We start from the raw sequence: 21,431 nt of genomic DNA on the forward strand, positions 1-21,431 counted from the left end.
CGAGATTAAATGTCTGACCCGGTTATTAAATATATCATAACTAAACAGAGATTTGACCATATGTTAAGTCTTTATGTAACAGACTAGGTTTTATTCACTTATGCTCAGTTTAAGTTTGAAATCGTATTTTGAATAGAAACATATATCAATATGGTTGTTCTCTTTTGCGCTGAAGTGTATTCGTAGCTGCAACAGTCGCTTGACTTGTAGAAACGCTCCCTCCGCAGTAAACTGAATTCACTAAACTGTAAACGAGAATGTGAATGGTAATGGAGCATTCCACAGACGCTCAGAATAGTACCTTGTAGATGAAAATCTAAACAGTCGATTACGATGAGTAAAATGGCTTACTAACATTTAATATACACATAATAAATAATAAGTGATCATAAACTCAGTTTATTATTTTATTAAATATATATATATATATACAGAAATAATAGAATAAAAGGAATAATCGTTTTAAATTGGTGAAAAGAATTCATGCTAATAATTTCCTTCGTGGAAAACTATTACGTACTGCTGTATAAATTCATTTTCACGGCTGTATTGAAGTACATGCAACAATAAACGGTACATTCACCGACCAATGAAAACCAAAGTTTAAAATGCGAGATCTATTTACGGATAGCCGATATTTTGGAGTTCGTGATAAAAGTGTAATTTTCTTTAATTTTTAACTAAATTGGGGAAAAAAATGAGTTCCTTAAAAGCGATAATTCCTTATAACGGTGTTCGCTATAACAGTTTAATTTTATATTAAATAAAGAAGGGCAAAATCAATTGTTCCTTATAACCGGAAGTTCGCTATAACCGAGTTCGCTATAAGTGAAGTTTACTTATTGAATAGAGTATTAATTTGTGTTTTCAGCCCGAAGAATGGAGAACTGTCAGCGACTGTGAATTGTCCAGAAAACGACAGAGTGTCATTACAGGCAATGCAAATGCATGTATCTCCAAAATATGGTTGCATTTTTTTACAAATCATTACATACTTTTGTTGAAAAGTTAAGCTTGTCATGAAAAAAGTATTGATTATAAAGGTTAAGCTAGTAAGATGGAAGAGTAGGATTGGATCACATAAACGTAACGGTATTTCATAAAATATTACTTATTTCATTGTAGAAACATCATTATAGAAACAAATAACATGAAATGCCCAATATGCCTCAGAAATGCTTTTATTTTTCCCCGAAAGCTTTTTTTATTTTTGATGTCCTGTTAAAGTTTTCAAAATGATACTCATTGGCAAATTGCCTGTACCATCTTTTGTTTGTTTTGCTAATTGACAATAAGTACAGTGATTTCAGCATTTTGTATGGAAGTAAAAAAACTACTTTGCTTACATTTTGATACTTTTATGACAAATAATTTATACATTTAGCGCTTCTTTCATCAGGTGATAGGCATCTAATATTCTTTAAATCCATTATTTAAATGTTATAAAACTCATTGCCTTTTCTTAAGAATGGGAAAATATCGTTTCTGAGGCATATTGTGCCCTTATTTAGAATTTACCAGTTTTTCTTGCTTACATGTGGGCGTATTTGAATTCTTTCTTACATTTCAGTGACATCATCCTAAGGTTCAACAGTTTGCAAGTTTCCATTACACTATATGGAGGATCGGACTGTATATTCGAATGGCACTGCGGAGATATGACCGTGGCCAACGTGTGAAATATTCATGACATTGCTGCGACTTTGATTAATTACATACGTGCAATGTAAATGTTCATTCTTGTGTTTGTTTTAATGATATACTTAAAGGAGCTACACTTTGGTCTAGAGCCAAAAGAAACATAAAATCTGACATTCTCCCATTGATCAATTTAAATAATATGCAAAGAAATATACGTAGAAGTAAATAGAAAGATGACGGCCCCAAGTGAAACTGGAAAAAAAGAAATTTTATTGTTTAAACATTGCATTTTCGTTTCCACACAGATAACAATTTATACCTACCTATACGATAGATATACTCAAAAATGTCTTAGTTTAAACTTTATTTATTTAATAATTGTACATATAAACTACATTTACAAACATTTCACAACAAGGAAATCAGATTGGATTGGAAAACAAGTAAAACAATGCTTATATCAATTCCTCTCCAGTAAAGGTAAATTTTCTTAATAAAGATACAAAAATGTTACAGTTAGATGTTAGCTCTTATAATGTACAATGAAGAATAAAAGAATGCATGCATTTGTCTTTTAATCACTTGACATATGTCAAGAGCTGCATCGTATATTTTCAAAGCTAGCTCCAAAGTCACCTAATTAAGTTTTTCAATGTATGCCTTAATTAATGCGTCACCAAATAGATTATCGTTTGTCCTCACTGAACTCTCTGTGGTAATAATGTGTTCTTGCCTTTGCGTGTAAATGTTGAAAATGTCAATATGTCCCTTCCTTGGTTGTCTAGCATATATAAATTAAGTTGAAGTTTATTCAAAATGTTACCAATTCCTTAATTATTGATTAATTTGCATGTGTTAACAAAGTCAGATGGACACTGTTCTAATGTTATCTACGATTATTTACAGTATTCGAACAGGAATCTCAGCAAAAATATTTCTATAGGATTATTTTCCAAAGGTGGGCATCAAATTCCAATTGGTTGCAATCCGATGTAACTCAAACTAATTTGGATTTGTTTATCTGTGCGTGACTTTATATTTTTAATACAGCAATATATCGTTCCTGATCAGAAATAATGTAAGAAACGTTTTAATCGTATAAAACAATATTGTTTTCTGCGAGATATATTTCACTTACGGTTATTAATAATGAGTATCTGTTTGATTTGATATTTATGGAACGGACGAATCTATTATACGAAAAAAAATCAGTAATTCACTGAATGATACTAAACAGGTATGCAAGTCAATTTTGTAGTATTTATCACCATATTTATACTGCGGGACTTTTTGTATCTGTTAAGTTTTGATTGTCTTACAATGTACATACAATGTATATAGTATATCATGATTTTATGTTTACTTATTGTTTTTTTTTTATTTCCTCAAACTGCAATATACTGAGAAAACTGGAAACACTTAATTCATACCATGGTTCATACCATTAAATAGGATATAACAGTCGTATATAATATGTATAAGATAATGAAATAAGAAAAATAAGTATGAGAGAAAAGTGTGAAACCTTATAGGGTTAAGCGGACGATATTAATACATTGTATCTTATACAATAACGAAAATATACTTTCCACACTAATTATAGAGACCATCCTTTTCTAATACAATGGTTAATGTGTTTAAAGTTTTAGTGTTATGATAAATAATCTTAAGTTTATGTCAACAACGTTTGAACAGTTAAGGATTTTAAGTTATATCTAGAATCATATAATTAATAACTTATAATTAATGAAATAGTCACTCACCAAGCACAAGTACGAATGCAGAGCAACAAAGAATAATCTTCGTGTTGAGAGAATATAGATTCTTATTTAACACGTACGGACTCTCAAAAAGGGTCTTTCTTATATAGTCAGCATGTCATGATTCTAGCTGTTACGTGGCGATTGAGCATGTCTTAAAATGATTTGTCATAAAATCTGCTTTTTCATTCACATGTGCAGATAAGAAAGCCCATATCTAGAAAGAAATCGTGTTGTGAAAGAAATGATTCCGTTGCTTTTGAACATCATCGCAGCTTATTATGAAATATGTATGTCACGATTATATAAATAATTAAATATTGCCAAGTATCTATATCACTACATGGACTTCAAATTCTATTTTTTGATAGATACAATATCCTGTAACATTGTAAATTGTACCTCAATTAAGTGTATATCGAACTCACAAATTCTTTGTGGATAGAATAATGCTTTAATTAAATAGCCATCCGATCGCTACAGGTTTGATGCGTGACAGGCTATCGTCTTTCAACAATATTGAAACATTTTAAAGTAATTCATGTATAATATAATATTAATGGATCCAATTCATCTAAAACTGATGAACTATTTCTGAGTCCAGCATTACTAATGTATAAAATGTAGATCACAACTTCAATTCATTTAGACATTCAAGCAAACCACAGGACATTGAAATAAAAGCTGTTGATGAAGAAAAATATGAGCAATTTAGCTAAGAAGCACTGTAAGTCGTGTACACTTATGCATTCATCGATTTTTCATCTTTATTTCTTCTTCTTCTTCTTCTTCTTCTTCTTCTTCTTCTTCTGAATACCAAACTTTGTCAATTAACTGAAAAGATTATGTGTGAGCGCTGGTTATAGATATTTTAAAAAAGTGAAAATTTAAAACTTTTTACTTAGTCCAACTGACTGTACTACGCTTCGAGATACTGTGCTATTTTGTGTAAGGGTAGAACTGCAATTCTGATCCAGAAAAAATATCTCAGAATCTAATTTGGGCACGTCAAAATATTTTGACTTCATATACATATAGTTTGATTGACAAATTAATTTATTTTTTGACATAGAAACCGGTATACTAGAGGCAGAGTGTAGATTCGAATGTTTCTATTGTCACTGCTGAATGTATAGGGTGGTAATTAATATGCTTTTATTGACTGATTGCTTTCGGATAATTCAAATATGTGTACGACTCTTTAACTCTCGAAATGTGTTAATAACGGGTTTGCCTAAAATACGAAAGTGAGATTTTTGACGAAAGTGAGCGAAAGTGAGCGAAAGTGACTTTTAGAATTTGAATTGTACTGTTTTAATAGAATTTTACAGTAAAATTGCTGTTTGCATACGTATATTATTAGCAACTTATTATATGTATTATAATAAATAACCATAATCATGATTTAATCGCCATTTATTGGCATAAATTCTATATACAAGTTCAGCACTCTTCCTTTCACTTGCATATAAAAATACGAAAGTGACTTGTAAAGTATTAAATATAGAGTTTAAATTGAAAATGTACTATATCTGCAGTTTGTAAACGTGTATTATAAGAAATTACTATTATTTATTTTCTAAATTAATAATTATGATGATTTAAAGTTTTATACCCCATTTTTTTTTGCATAATTTCTATAAATACACATCAGCGATCTTCCTTTCACTTAAACTGAAACATACGAAAGTGACTTGTATAATATCAAATATAGAGTTTGAATTGAAAAATGTACTTAAATTGCAGTTTGTAAACATATAACATCAGAAATAAATAATTTGATATTCAACACTATATTTCAATTAAACACTATATTTTAGAAGTCACTTTCGTATTTTCTATGTGAGCGAAAGGAAGATTGCTGAACTTGTATATAGAAATTATGTCAAATAAATGGTGATTAAAGATCATAATGATTATTTTTTAAAATAAAAATTATAGATTTCTGATAATATACGTCTGCAAACTGCAATTTTAGTATAAATTTCAATTCCATATTTAATAATTTACAAGTCACTTTCGTATTTTTCAAAGTGAGCGAAAGGAAGATCTCAGAACTTGTGTATAGAAATTATGCAAATAAATGGCATTTAAATCATCATATACTATATTAGTGATTATTTTTGAAAAGAAATGTTATTAGTTGCTAATAATATACGTCCACAAACAGAAAATTCACTGTGAAATTCTATTAAAACGGTTCAATTCAAATTTTAAAAGTCACTTTCGCCCACTTTCGCTCACTTTCGTCAAAAATCTCACTTTCGTATTTTAGGCATACCGGTTAATAACTGGTGTCTTAATAACTATGTGGGTAACTTTGTCTTGTTCTTTTGGTAAATTTTCAGAATAGACAGAATACACATTGCGTTTCTTTTTAGCCTGCAACTACATTTTTTCCGGCGACTTTCAGAAAATCAGAGACTTTTATTACAGATATAAAGCACCATAAGAAAATTAAGGGAGTATTCGGTAAATGGATTCATTTAGGATTATACCGATAATGTACAAAATGAGTCGTCAGCAATTTTTAGAATGATCGCTTCCGGTGTAAAGTAATTGTCCGTAAAAAATATCATAATCCAGTATTTCAGAGTGCAAACCGGAAATCATGACTGTATGTATTTTGATATTTAAATAATCTTTGTGATAGTGTAAAATTGTTAATTTTAATTGGCTGTAGCTTGATGTGTTTTGAAATGTATATATGTGTCATAGTAAATGACCAACCTATTTTCGGATAGTTGAACATATTATAACAGTAGGCCTATTTGTAAATAAAAGGTCAAATGAAAGTGGTGTTATCATTTTTCTCAGGTCCGAGTGTCAAAATTATTTAAGAAATAATAGTAGATTTTGATCAATTGAAGTTTTATAGATCTACGTTTTTACATTGTACAATATCAAATAATTTACAGTCTTACAGCTGTATTTTTCTAGCCATACTTTTGTTACAAATGACTAGACCGTATTCACTGGGTATGTTTATCATCATCATCATCATCTCAAGTAACTGCATCACTCCGCAAGGAGTATACTCGCAATCAGATAAAAACTGTATAGGCAGGACTGACTGTTTTCCAAAATAAAAATAAAAAGTTTCCCTATCTACAGTTTCTATTAAAAGAGTAAAAACAACTCCGTGATTAATATTTTATATGTTGGCTGGCCAGAGCTGATTTGAAAGCATCCAGGCTGGTCTGGTCAACAACGAACGTCTTGCGGCAGCTTGTTCCAAAGCACGATGGTTGCGGGAAAGAAACTATTTTGGAAGATGGAGGTGCGGGCTCTGATTTGGCGGAAGCGTTGGTTGTGCCCTCTGACAGTCTTAGCATTGATAAGTGGAGGATCTGGTATAATATCCACAAGGTTGTGCATTATCTTGAAGAACATAGTTGTTCTGGTGTTGTTGCGCCGGTGTTTGAGGGTGTCCCATTTGAGGTCGGTAATCATGTCGGTGACGCTGCTTGTTCGCGTGTAGTCTTGTTTCACGAATCTTGCAGCGCGACATTGGACCATTTCTAGTTGGTTGATAAGACCCTAAGAGTGAGGGGACCAGACAGATGAGGCGTATTCAACAGTAGGTCTGATATATGTCTTGAAGGCATTAGACTTGGCGCTTGGAGGGCTAGATCGTATATTTCGCCTGATGAATGACATGGTGGAGTTAGCCTTTTTTGTGATGTTTTCGATATGTTTTTTCCATGAGAGGTCTGAAGAGATGGTGACTCCAAGATATTTGGCATGATCTGCAGTGTTGAGTTCTTTTCTGTGGATGCTATAGGTGTAAGTAATAGGTTTTCTTTTTGTGGAGATGTGGATGACTTCACATTTGTCGGGATTAAAAGCCATCTGCCAATCATCCTCCCAGGATTGGAGACTATCAAGGTCATGTTGGAGTTGGCGTGAGTCCTCAGGGCTACTAATGATTCTGTACAGGAGGCAATCATCGGCGAAGAGTCGAGCCGTGGATTTGCCTTTCGATGGTAAATCATTGATGTAGGCCAAGAAAAGAAGAGGGCCAAGGACGCTGCCCTGAGGGACACCAGAGGTGACAGGTGAGGTAGCTGAAAAGGAGCCCTCAAGGACAACCTGTTGTGTGCGCGACGAGAGAAAGTCTTCAATCCAGGAGTGGGTTGTGCCTCTGAGACGTGAGTGTGTGTATATTCAGGATTAGTTAACATTTGGTGTGAAACTGTTTTTATTTATTTGTCATAAGGATGGGCAAGAGCTTGATGTCTGTAATGTTTGTGTAACAGTACTTGAATCTTCCCAGAGAAACCGGCACATTTTGCATTGTTGCCATTAACTTGATCCCAATAAGTGAGTTATTTTGTAATGAATCAACACAAACATGTTGCAATTTTATCCAAATTATGGTTCTCTATGATGTGAATATATGCTGTACAATGCTGCCATGCCTTTACACGTACATTCACCCTGATTTGATATAATTAAACTAAGTGTGTACATGTACATGGTATATATATAGCAACCCCAGCTAAAATTTCAACTTTTTTACTATGTCTTTTAAGTGTGTTTTAATGATAGAATTTAAATAGACTAACTTAGAACATTTTAAATTTTGAAAATATCTTGAAAAATAAAAAAGTTATGAAGGTTTGAAGTTTGTGAAATGTCGTGATTTTCTGGAACATTGTACCTATATATTATATAGGAAAATGATTCGAGTTCGCGGTACCGAGCAAAGCAGAATTTTTATTAAAAATGTCATAACTTTTTTATTTTTTAAGATAGTGTAATCAAACTTGGCAATCTTCTAGAATTTTTAGTGTAGATTCCATTTCTGCACTCTGTTTTAATGTGTGATAAATGTTTTAATGTGTGATAAACAATATTGACTATACTGAAAGAAATTTTCATGAAATTCATAATGAAAAATATCTTTTTTTTTTCAATTTTATCTTCACGACACCGATAACAAGATTAAATCATACACAGTGATTTATTTCATTTTCAAATCAATTATATCTATCTTTTAAAGTATATATCACAGTGAATCTTCAATAAATGCATATTATAATCACTGTCAGTTAATGATTATTCTAAAGTTTGTACCACTCTAAAGTTCTAGTAATGACAAGTAATTATTTCTATAATCATAACATAAATTGTTTAACAGTCATAGCATTCTCTTAAAATTGTCACAACTGTCATATAGTGCTTACTGTTTGATGTTTAAAACACTTTACAATTGTAGATCAGTTTCATCCAAAGTTAATATTTTTCTTTGAATTTAACAGAAAAAAGTGGCATTGAACTTGCTGTAAATAATAAATTGTTTCAATTGCGTTATAACATTTATATCAAGAAACAAGTATAGTACTGGCCACCGTGTTGTGTAAAGTCTAATGTTTTCACACCAAATTGAGACTGGAAGATAGTTGCATGCACAACATAATGCTAAAGTCCCACCTTTTTCTTTAGTTGTTAACTCAAGTATATGAAGAAAAGGGAGAGCTTATTGTACTTACGCATGCGTCAGCATCACACTTTGATTAAGTTTATGAGTGTAAGTTAGTATCTCCAAAATTACTGAAGGGAATGTGTTGAAACCTTATTAAGTACCTATTTGAATGCAAAATAGGAGGTCACTTATTATCCAATGTCCATAATTCTACAACATGGATTTTGACAGAATAATGACCCTTTTTGAACTCAGAAAATTCTACATTACCCTGGCTCTTGTTTAACTATCAGGCACTGAGAATAGTCAAGAATTCTGTCCTAAAGACAGATTTTTATTTTGGATGATCCATTCTTGCTATCCAGAATTTGTTAGCTGTTTCCGGCAAACTCTTTGGGAGGTAAAAACTTCTCCTCAGAAACTCTTATAATCGTCAAATCAAAAAATTTATTTATTGTTGTTATATATACAGGGCCAAAACACCATTTTTGGGGAAGGGGCCTCAGCCTTTTTCTTGGGGAAATATGCATGATTTTGGCATATTTTGGGAAAAGGGGTCTTAAATTTTACACAAAAATTTTAACAAGTTCTTCAAAATAGAAAAGCAAAAAGCACTGGGAAATACTAATAAGGCAGTAAAAGACCTTAATTCAACAACATCATTTAATTTTGTTCTAAATTCTATGGGAAATTTCAAAAGACTGGGGAATTTTGAGGACCAAACTGGGGGAAAAAAGAGGCTAGTTTGGTTGGGGAAGCAGCCTATATTCGGCCTCTACAAAGAAGGGTTTTTTGGCCCTGATATATATAAATTTTTTGATTTGATGATTATAATAGTTGATTATGAATCAAAGCTTAGATATTTGGTTTGTGACAGATCACCTAGGTTTGTCAGATCACCTAGGGGTCCTTCAGAAAAATCACACATGTGGCGGCATGGCCGAGTGGTTAACATGTCAGACTAGTAATCTAATTATCGCTAGCCACATCGGTTCAAACCCCGTCAGGGGCTAGTCGTTGTTTCCTTGAGCAAGAAACTTTACACTCATTGCTCAGTACTGGTTGGTTCCAGGAACAGATTCGAAAGTGTGTCTATAAGCTTATAGCTTCCTACACAATCAAACTAAAAATAAATTCTGTATAAACCAAAAGTCACATATATATTTGTAATTTATATTTGCCATGTAATGTTTACATATATGAAAAAACTTAAATCTTCTTCTGTGAAACTAAAATGCCCAGAGCTTAGATACACATTGTACAATGCATAGAGTAATTATGGCCAGGGGTCAGAAGTGGTCTAAGGCTGGTAGTTTAAGTTAATAATTAGACATTAACTATAGTAAATATATCTTAAAAGTCTTAACCTTAAAAACTACAAAACCTAGAGCATATATGTAGAGACTACTAGATATTTGGTATGTAGATTCATCTCTTGTTGTTCTTCATAAATTATATAAAAAACATCTCTGCAGTGCTTTTAGGGCCAATCTTGTGCTGAAATTTGGTCCCATTCCCCTCCCAAGAAAGTAAATATTTTCCTTTATTTCTGAAAAAAAAAGAGAATCCATTTTATTACAATTACAAGACACACGTGGACGTAAAAACAATGATATTATATCACTATTTGACATGTATCTGTTTATAAATTTCCCATTTCCCCCCTCCTTTTACCTTTCTATTGGACCGACCACCATTTCCTTGAAAGTGAAGAAAAAAGTGCTGCTCTATAGTAAAAACCAGTTCTACTCATCATATTGCATATTGCAGAACTATTTTTAAACAAGGGGCTAAATTCTGAAAGTTATATTTTTGGAGTTTTAACCAAGAATTTTTGTCAAAACTGGTTGTCCTTTACTGATGATTGTTACACTGGATGCAGTGCTCTTGTTAGCTGGACTATTCAAAGAATAGGGAGACCCGAGAGCTGTAAGTGTACTCACCCCAGCATTGAAGTCACACTTTGATTTAATTTTTACATGTATCTGCAAATTGGTATCTTCAAAACTACTGAAGGGAATGGGTTAGAATTTCACATGCTTATTTGCATGTATACATATCGGAGGTCACTGGCTAAGGCCCATAACTCTAACATGGATTTTGACAGAATTATGTCCTTTTTATGCTTAAATTTTTTTACATAATCCAGGCTCTTGCTTTTACTATCAAGCACTGAGAATAGTCGCTACTGTCCTACTGACACCTCTTGTTTTCAAAAGTCAGTTTAGTTGTACATAAATATATGGGTATATATTTGTCTTAAATTGGAGGTTTTTGTTAAGAACATGCACCAATAAAATGTAATAAATTTTTTTTCCCTGTTTTTTCAGACCACAAAATGCTTGGACATACCAATAGATTAACAGCATCAACTAAAATGACAAGAATATACATGTTCCTACCTGTTTAGATGATCTTTGCAGAGTTTTGTAGAGTGACTAAAGAAGTGGATAGTGAATTAGACAGCTTGTGTTGAAAGAATGGATAACAACAATTCTGCACCTTCAGGGATGTCACGATCAGGGTTCAGTGTGGATCCTAGGTTTATTAACCTACGTCCAATAGGCCATGGTGGTAATGCTGTTGTTTATTCAGCCACTGACAGTGACTGTGACAAGGAAGTAGCCATTAAGAAACTGAGTTTCTCCGATCGTAGGGGATGTAAATACGCATTGAGGGAGTTACGCTTGATGCGAAGACTTCAGCATGAAAATGTTGTGACAGTTTATGAAGTCCTAGGATCAAATGGTTTCAGTCTCGAAAGAGGTGGACATATAAATATGAATGAAACCAGCAGTGTGTACATTGTTCAAGAATTGCTTCATACAGATCTCTATCAGCTTGTACAGCAAGAACAACTTACACAAGAACATGTACGTCTCTTCACATACCAGCTGTTGCGAGGGTTGAAGTACATTCATTCTGCCAATGTATTGCACAGGGATCTTAAGCCAATGAATTTACTGATCAATGTTGAAGACCTTGTCCTTAAAATAGCAGATTTTGGTCTTGCAAGGGTTCTGGATGATGATTATTCTCACAAGGTAAGAATATAATGATAAGCTTGCAATTTTTTCAATTTCCTTTTCCTTCTTTAAAGGGGCTGAAAAACAGAACTGTACTCAATTATAACATGTATTTATCTTTATTTAAGATTTTTGTTAACAACATTTATTGTAATTTACAATTTGTAAATACCTTTCATATTTTGTTGTCTTCCAAATTCATGATTTAACTGAATAATTTGGCAAAACTTAAAAAGAAAAAACACTTATAAATATTTATTGCTTGGAATACTTTGAGTTTCGCTTAACTGTGCACCACAAAAGTGCTCAGGGGTGATTGTTTATGATACAAGGCATCTGTCTTGCCATGTCATTTATTGCTATATTGTCAATTAACACACAAAGTTATCAAAGTCAATATACACCAGGGCTTGAGCTAGGGTGAAGAAGTCACCTTCGGATGAGCGATTTCGCCTAAAACAAACTTCAAAGCGATTTTGAAGTCTCCCAATTTTTTTAATGATCTGTCATACCTATTTAAAACGCTAGGTCTGTTAACAATTTGTTTACTTTTCACCGCAACAATTCCAAGACTATTATTTTGTTTTTTTTTATACCATACATGTTGTAAATATGTTTTTACATGTTACAGGGTTTTTTGACAGATAATGTAGGTACATGTTGGTATAGATCACCTGAACTTATCATCTCTCCCAGAGACTACACTAAAGCTATAGATATATGGAGTGTAGGATGTATTCTAGCTGAAATGTTGACTGGTAGACCACTCTTTCCAGGTAATAATATGGTTCAGCTGTAAAACTTTGCTTAGAGACTTAGGAAAATTGCCATTTAGTTTGTTTAGTTTTAACATAGTTTATTTCAAAAAGTGTCACATTATAGTGTATGATTATACAAATACCAAAAATCACGCTATTCAGGCATAAATTGATGAAAATGGATTGGGTCAAAAGCTAAGCTTATAAGCCTTAATGTTGACTTTCAACATGTATATGATTAGTTGTAAAGATTTTTGACAGGTTATATGGCCGTACATGTACATAAATTGTAGTTTGAATACATGTATATAACCAAAGCAAGGTTTATATTGTAAACAGCTGTTTATAAATGGCCATGTAACGTGTCAAGAATCTTTATACCAAATTTATAAGACGCCAAACCATTTTTTAGAGAAAAAAAAGAGGATTTTTTCATAAATAATTAAAATTGTAAATTAACAGCAGCAATGTATATAATACCTAATAAACGTTTGTTTGTTTGATTGGGTTTTACGTCACACCGACACAGTATAGGTCATATGGCGACGTTCCATCTTTACTGGTGGATGAAGACCTCAGGTGCCCTTCCGTGCATTATTTCAGGCAGGAACGGGCACCTGAGTTGAACCACAAACGATCCGTAAGCTAGCTTGTTAGCTTCCTCACATGAAAAAAATTCAGAGTCCCTGATGGAGTGGTGATGGGCAAGTGGTTTGAAGTCAGTGACCTTAACCACTCGGCCACGGAACCCCCCCCCCCCTTTTATAAACTTCACTCTTATCCAATGAAAATGTGATGTTACATATACATTGTATAAAGTAAAGTATGAGATGAATGTAATTTGCTTGAAATATGTTTATTTTAAACACTTTGGATTGTTTTGAACACATACATGCTACTGTACTTATCTGAAAATATTACTTTACTCAAATTCTGGAAATGAAAGATCCCTCCAGTGCAATAGAAACAAAAACAAATATTAGAAAATCTCAGACTGTTTTATTAAGTCTGTTCATGAGATAATAAAAAGTGCAACATCTCTTATGTCCCTTTACACTGGCAAGAAGGGTATTAAATCCTTACCACTAAAAGTGTTGAAATCAAAGATCCAAAAGAACCATTATGTGACCAATAGTTAGATGAAGTACGGCAACCTTTTTATAGCTGACATTATAAAAGATTAAGTTAAAAATTGATTGTTTAGGTACATGTATCTAATGTATATACATAACTAGTATGTGAAAAACAGTGCCATGACTCAGTCAGATTTATATAAGAAAAAAAGGTAAGTCACTTTTTAAAGGATGGAATGAGGTCATCAAGGTCGTTATACCTTTTTCTCTGAGAAATCCTCCTTAATAACTAGTGATTGTGAATTTACATATGTATATTTTATAAAACTCTTGTTAATATTACTGTTGAACAGGTGCCCATGAGATGGACCAGATAGGTTTGATCCTTGACACTGTATGTTTGAGTGACAATGAATGGAACATAGTAACCCAGATATTACCACAGAGTTTTATCCGGAGACACAGTCGCGTACCAGAGAAACCATTAGCTGACAAATTTACTAGTGTAGATATAGATGGTAAGACCATTAAACATTATAAGGTTATTATACAATGTACATTGTCACGTACAATACTGAATTCTATAATAATCAAGTACACAGTTGTCAAAACTGTATTGGACTAGGCGCTAGTGGAGTCTGATAAAGATTTTGCAGCTGTGTACAAGTCCAATAGAACCAATTTTATTGAAAGATTTAACCATGTTTAATGACCTCTTCATTTCACACCACTATTTTTGACAGAACTTTGTTACTTCAATACAAGAAGAATTTGATATGGATTTTGGACTCTCTCAGAAAATGAAATCAAGGCTAGATTGATGTGCAATATGGATTTGATATAAACATTTTGGACTCTGGAAATAAAAAGGAGGCTATATTGGGTGTGATATGGATTTGATATGAAACTTTAGGACTCTTGAAATGAAAAAGGAGCTATATGGTGTGTGATAATTATGGATTTGTTAAGGACTACATGTATTTGTACTCTGAAAGTGAAAATGAGGCTAACATGATAGTATTGGATTCTGTAATGATTTCTGTTGGAACATCACATGGTATTCATGCAGAAAGTGCATTGGTTATATTTATGAGGTGTGAAATAAACATCCTTATCTCATAAACCCATTTAACAAAAACGATATTATACTAGTGTAATAACACTTTGATTTGATGTCATTTGTGTTATATACAAACATAGTGTTAAAACACTCTAATGTTAGCGTTGCTCTATAGACATGTCAATGAAAAATGACTCATTTAACTGTAAACCATTCTTGTTTCAAACATGTGATAAATAGAATATTATGTTCATGTAGATTCAATACCAAATTTATTAAACTTGTGAAATAAAAAAATAGTATACTCACCAGAGGCTAGCATAATTTGATTTTATTTTACTCATTCAATAAATTTAGTATTAAACCTACACTCATCAGTATCCTCTATTTATATCATTATATGCAATTTGTAAATATAGTTGCAATATGTAAAAATAGAGATACATGTAGGTGAAAAAAGTGTGTTACTTGTCTGAAAATAATATGGTTGATAGGTTAGCCTACTTACACCCAAATCATTCATTGATAATGGTAGAAGACGGGTCTTGCATGTAGAAATGAGAAGTTTAGAATAAGCACTGTCTCTTGTGTGTATGTGTGTAATCTGGTTTTGACAGTTATGTCTAGTACATGTATACCATAATTGCATTTTTGCGACGGACGCGCCCTCAGGCGCGTTCAGAGCTATGTCATCTACACATGGGATTTCGTTGGCTACAATCGCGCAATGTGTCCTCAACCGAATAACAGCCCACGAAATAGTACATGAATTTGATCCCATGAAACTCCCATACTTCGTCGGGATATCTTAAAAACTTGCATATTTAGCCTTTTCAATTTCAAATTAAGTTATCCAAGTTAAAATATAAACGTATTTGATTGATAAAAACGCTGTAGCCCTATAGTATTATTGGGCAATTATGCAAATGCAAATGACTGCTGAAACGATTTACCGCTGTCGAAAAAGTAGGACAGCAAATTTTGCTATAATTAAGGAGTAAGCTCAATAATTCCTAGAAATTATAAGCAGGAAATAAATATTTGCCCATTAAACAAAATATTTTTATTAACAGATCAAATTTTTTCGTGACTTTAGAATCACTCGCGCATTAATAAAAGAAGAACTCTTTTCGTGACTCATACCGCGGGGAATATCCAGCAGTTATTAATAAATTAGACTACATTCTTTTTATAAATATCTATTTTTGAAAATGCATGTTACAAGGGAGTTTTTCAACACTTTACCACCATGTAGTCTTTCATGGTAATCTTTATTGAAGGAAGTTATAATATCAGTTCTACTTCCGATTCTTGTGTTTTGTTTACATAGTTTTCTAGGTCACGATATGAGTTAACCTGATATGAGATTATAATAGCCTTCGCACTATTCTAAAAATAGATTCTGCATCATCTGTGCTGACATTCGGAGGAGTACACATTGTACATGTAATAAACAAGCGGATATTCTTACTTTGTTTACATGCAATACTTTAAGATATTCTATACAATTGTAAGAAGCAAACAAGTTGAAAATGGAATTTAGTGTGAAATTGAAAGGGACAACTAAACACTGTAGTGCTTAAGTGACGTAAATGAAAAAAAAATCTAAAAAAAAACACCATTAATTGCCGATGATTTTAACCATAAATATTTTTAATGAGACATATCCAAGAGAAATAAAAATAAAAATGACTTATATTTTATTGTCTACATGCCCACTATGATATAACACGAAGCAATTTTAACTAACATTCTCACATGTATTATGTATTATGATTGAAGTTTATTTGCATGGTTTTATTGTAGAAATATTTCGTTGAGTTTTTTTATCTATTTACATATCATTTCTTGGAATAAATCGATAAGGGCACTGATTTACAAGTTTGACCAGAGTTTTTAGGCATAAATTTCATTCTGTATTTAAAAATTTGGACTTGTTCTGCTTGAAAGTAGAAAATCTGAATTATATCAAAATGGGACACATAAAATATATTGCTCTACAAATCTCGAACTTGTATGGAACAAATTTTCTCTGTTATATCTTTTGTGTTGTTTTTTTTTCTAAAAAAAGCCTTAATGTCTCTCCGGTTGCATGTCCGTCGCATTCAGTGCTGCAGCACTTTGATTAAAGTATTGGCACTAGAGATCATCATTACAAGACGATGCGTTGCTCACAAAAATCACGTAGCTGCTCTGAAAGTCATTGCTAAAAGTATCAACATCATTTCCCAGCAATGACATTTATGAAGAATAAGTGATTAAAATTCAAGTTTTGGTAGAGGTAGCTTATTATGCTCTTGGTAAACCTTTTCAGTATAACGTTTAAGGGCAAAAAGACTTTTTGTGCATGTGTTAATAGATGATCTGAGTGAGATAATCTCATGTACTTTTGCACTATTAATGTTTCATAACAACACTTTAAAAGAGTTACAACAGTCTTTTGTTGAACCTAAGAGTCCTAATAGTAGTGACATTTGAGGCTTTTACCACTGCTCATAATAATGTGGAAAAAAACATGTAGTTTTTAATCCACATTATGACATATATACAAACAAATGTACATAGCATAATTTTGAACCAAATACATGTATCTGTAATAAAGGCCATTAAACAACCCATGTATAATTTAATAGCATGCTTTTGAACCCAAATATACATAATAATAGACTATTGAACATAAATGCCACTATGTGTAATGATAGAGCAGCATGCTTTGGTATTTAATCTTTTTTTTCTTTCTTTACAGCATTAGATTTACTGGAGAAATTGTTGGTGTTTGAACCTTCATTGCGACTGTCAGCAGAGGAAGCTCTCGCCCATCCATACCTGCAACAGTTCAGCTGTATCGAGGATGAGCCTATAGTACTGACACCATTTCATATTGAACATGAGGTAAAGCCATTAGTTTTACTATAAATTGGTATAAAATGATTAGTACAACTCTCCTACTTGATTGTGTTTCAGCACTGCATTTTAAAAAAAGTTTTCCAATGCAATTTGTTACCGCATTCTTCATTAAAGGCATTTAATTGGCACATAGACCATCATTGTAGACCACTATCCAAGATTTCAGCACTTATCTATTTATTGAATTGCAATCTTTTGTGGACTCTGGTTGTGAAGTTTTAGGTTAGGGCTTTATCTTCAGAGTCACTATAAAAGTTTTCTGTTTAAATTTTACCCTTGTCATCATGTTTGTAACTAAGACACTATTGTTAGTCAATTGTTTATTCCCCCTCTCTCTTAGCTGTACATTTATAGCTTGATTGTTTATATATGTGAGCTTACAAAGTTCTGGCATTTTGCAGGGTCTTATTGACTATCAAACACTAATATTAGTCTGACGGCCCTTTATCTGGTTGTTTATTATAGAGTAGATAACAGTTTAATAATATCTGTCATATTTTGCGGTTCGGATCAGAATATCCGTCCTGAGGTGATCCGCCCAATGGGCGGTAACGAGGCTTGCCGAGTTACCGCCCATGGGAGGGTGACCGAGGGACGGATATTCCGATCCGAACCGCAAACATATGTCAGATATTTTTTCTTGCATATTCTACCATATTCCATTATATTTTAAATTCTTTATCTTTATTTTCAATGAAAATTTATATCATTACAACAGTAACTACTTTCATTCAACAGCTTATGAATTACAAAATCATTCATAACGGTAAAATGACGTCATATTTATCGTGCCATTGTACAGCACGCGACTCATCTGGAACCCCCCATGCCAGATGAAATTTCCGGCATGGGTAAAACTAACTGAAATGCCAGTCTGATATGCAAGAATACCTTATCCAAAGTGATATCATTATGATTATCCTGAGGCAAAATTAATGAAAAGCCTGCTTAAATATTACAGGATACATTTGTTTCTCAAATCATTACACACCACTTACTACTAATGTAATTTATTACCGGTACATAAGATTTATATGCAGAAAGCATTTTTCTATTAAAAAAAAAAGACAACAAAGACAATAGTGTGAATTTCATTGAAATACAATGTATGTAAATAATACCATTTTATACAAAATTATTTACATGCTAGAGATTATATTACAGGTAGATGACCTTTCACCTAAGTCTGCAAGACGTGTAATAACAAGTGAAATGTCCAAATCTATTGATTCATGCGGCACTAGAATACAAATATCTTCCATTACTGCTGATATCCTTCAAGAGCCAGCAATAACAGATCCTGGCAGTCTGCCAAAATGTGGTGACATTACATTATCATTGTCAAATGAAAATATTCATTCTGATCATGACGTAAATGAGGCTGATGCTGAAAGGGATAAGCCTGAAGATGGAAGTAAAAATGATACAGAGAAAGAGAATCAAAACTCTTTGTCTACTGGCCTGCTAATAGAAGATTGCATCTCCAACAGCATTGATAATAGAAATACTGCTTTGTCCTCAGCCAGGTCATTAGCCAATGGCAGCCCAAGGAATAGAGAATATGTACAAATTGATGAACCTTTGCTTAATACTGCTGGAAGAGGTAACATTGATTTCATATCATCTCATTTCAACCAGGCATCACAGCTAGAAAATCAGGTAAAAAATCTCAGAATAGTTGTAGATATACCAGATGAAGAAAATCTTAAAGAACAGATCTCCCCAAAAGAGAATAAAGACTCTGGTACTGAAAAGTCAAAAGAGGCTAAAGAATTAGAAAATGCCAATGCTGATAAACTAGTGGTTAAAGTAGGTAGCCAAATAACAAATGCAAAGCAGTCAGTGCCAAAAGATAAAGACATAGTAAACAATGAAAGACGGTCAGAACCACCAAGAGCTAGTGCTGATACTGACTTCATTGACTTTATCAGACAAGAAAAAGAAAGAATGAGGCAATTCAAAAATGTAAGAAGAGACAAGAAAAAGAAGAAAAATAGAAGAAATAATCGAAGCAATAGTAATGAAGAAGGACAGGACTTTTGATACACTTTACAGACTTCCAACTGAGCATTTAACAAGGCACAGAAATAGCATTTGTGGAAGGACAGAGGGGTTAGAACTGTGGAGGAACAACTGCGTTTACATGAAGAATTAAATGAGAAACGTAAAATGGCAGAAATGGACAAGGAACATAATGTTGGAGCAGTGGGAGGGTATTTTGAGATGGAAGAGAATCTGATTCATGAACATGGTAATGTAAGCCCTGTCTCGGAGCATTCCAGAGACAGCAGCCCTACTAATGAGGATGTAAATGTTCAACGTAGATTCGAAAGATAATTTGACTTGATTTGGATACCTTGTTTTTCTTAATTTTCTTATTTTTGGTACTAATAATGTGTATATCACTATATATGGTCAGGATTTTGTTGTCAGAGCTTCATACAATGATGTGAAAATAAAACCTACCATTCGATCATGCCAAAATAAGAGAGGAGATTTGGAAAATATTCCTCTGTCATTATTTTGTTAAATTTTAATTTTAGATCAGGGATAATTTGTTTTTCTGCTAATTTTAGAAATTCTATTTAGATGTCAATGAGTAATGTATGGCTAAAGTAAAATGTGATTTCATTTTTGTTGAATGTAGCTTGACCATCCTACTGGCCTTTGAGTCAGACTATCTCTTTGGTTAAATTTTATTTGAATTAATGGTAAAAGTATGTTTGCAAGATGAATATCTACAATCAACTTAAGAACACATTTCGTTTGAAAATGGATACATGTCTTAGGATCTTAATTGTGATCAATTATTCTAACAAGGATTTTACTGAATTATAGTTGTATATTAACTAAGGCTATTCCATATAAGACTCATAACAATAGCTGAAAGTATCCTATATTATTAGTTATAAATATTTTTGACAGGTTATATGGCCCTATATAAATGGTTGTTTGGAAATATGACCCGAGCCGCTAGGTGAGGGTTATATTGCAAACAACTGTTTATATAGGGCCATATGCCATATAACCTGTTAGAAATATTTATAATGAATTTATAAATATAAATAATATAATACAGTAAGCATCTTTTTTGGAGAGAAAAAAGAGATATTTCTTTATAAATTGACAGCAGCCTTGTATATAAAACTATATAAAAGTCAGGATCATCCAATGAAAAGCAATGTTACAAACATGCAGTATAATAAAGAACCCATTACTGTAACTTTAACTTTGCTTGCATTATAGTAGTTTGTTTTCATGTAAGTTCCAGGTTAAAATTTGGCTTGCAAGATAATTTACAATGTAGTTTGCTATTTTTTCTCATGTCAATTCATATTTAAAACTTTCGATTTGTATCAAAAAAGGTTAAGCCATGATAGGTTAGTCTTTGAATTGGAGTCAGTGCAAGTGATTACAGTTAGTTGATGAATTATCTCATAGAACTTCTCATTCCAAAGCTCAAGCTTAAACAAATATACATTATCTTGAACCATTCCTGTAATTGGACACTTAACATTTTTGTATTGATCAAAATGACAGTTGTATAAAAATACAACAAACAAGTCCTTGTTTTGTTATCATATCTTGACAATGAGCTATTCAAGTTCAATATTGGATTTGTCATTTTTATATGCTCAAAATTATTGTTCAGATGTTTAGCACGAGGTTGTCCACCTATCCAACAAAAGTATGGAACAGTAGGGTATGGAAACTACTTGTCAGAAATGTTAACAATAATGAGACAATGTAGAGAGGTCGTGTTAAAGATTTCTCTGGT

The 21,431-nt window shown here is 32.5% G+C and overlaps 1 protein-coding gene across 1 annotated transcript; it reads left to right on the forward strand.

Annotated features, from left to right (window-relative positions):
* Positions 1-10,698: 10,698 nt before the first annotated feature.
* Positions 10,699-20,357, forward strand: LOC132755748 (uncharacterized). The gene is given in 8 exon segments (XM_060746663.1): positions 10,699-10,758; positions 11,160-11,873; positions 12,487-12,631; positions 14,040-14,204; positions 17,493-17,638; positions 18,818-19,690; positions 19,692-19,767; positions 19,770-20,357. Coding segments are annotated over 7 exon segments (2,190 nt in total). The 5' UTR covers positions 10,699-10,758; positions 11,160-11,309; the 3' UTR covers positions 19,991-20,357.
* Positions 20,358-21,431: the final 1,074 nt, after the last annotated feature.

Source organism: Ruditapes philippinarum, unplaced genomic scaffold (assembly GCF_026571515.1).
Source record: "Ruditapes philippinarum isolate M1 unplaced genomic scaffold, ASM2657151v2 ctg2881_1_1_1_1, whole genome shotgun sequence".
Taxonomy (NCBI): domain Eukaryota; kingdom Metazoa; phylum Mollusca; class Bivalvia; order Venerida; family Veneridae; genus Ruditapes; species Ruditapes philippinarum.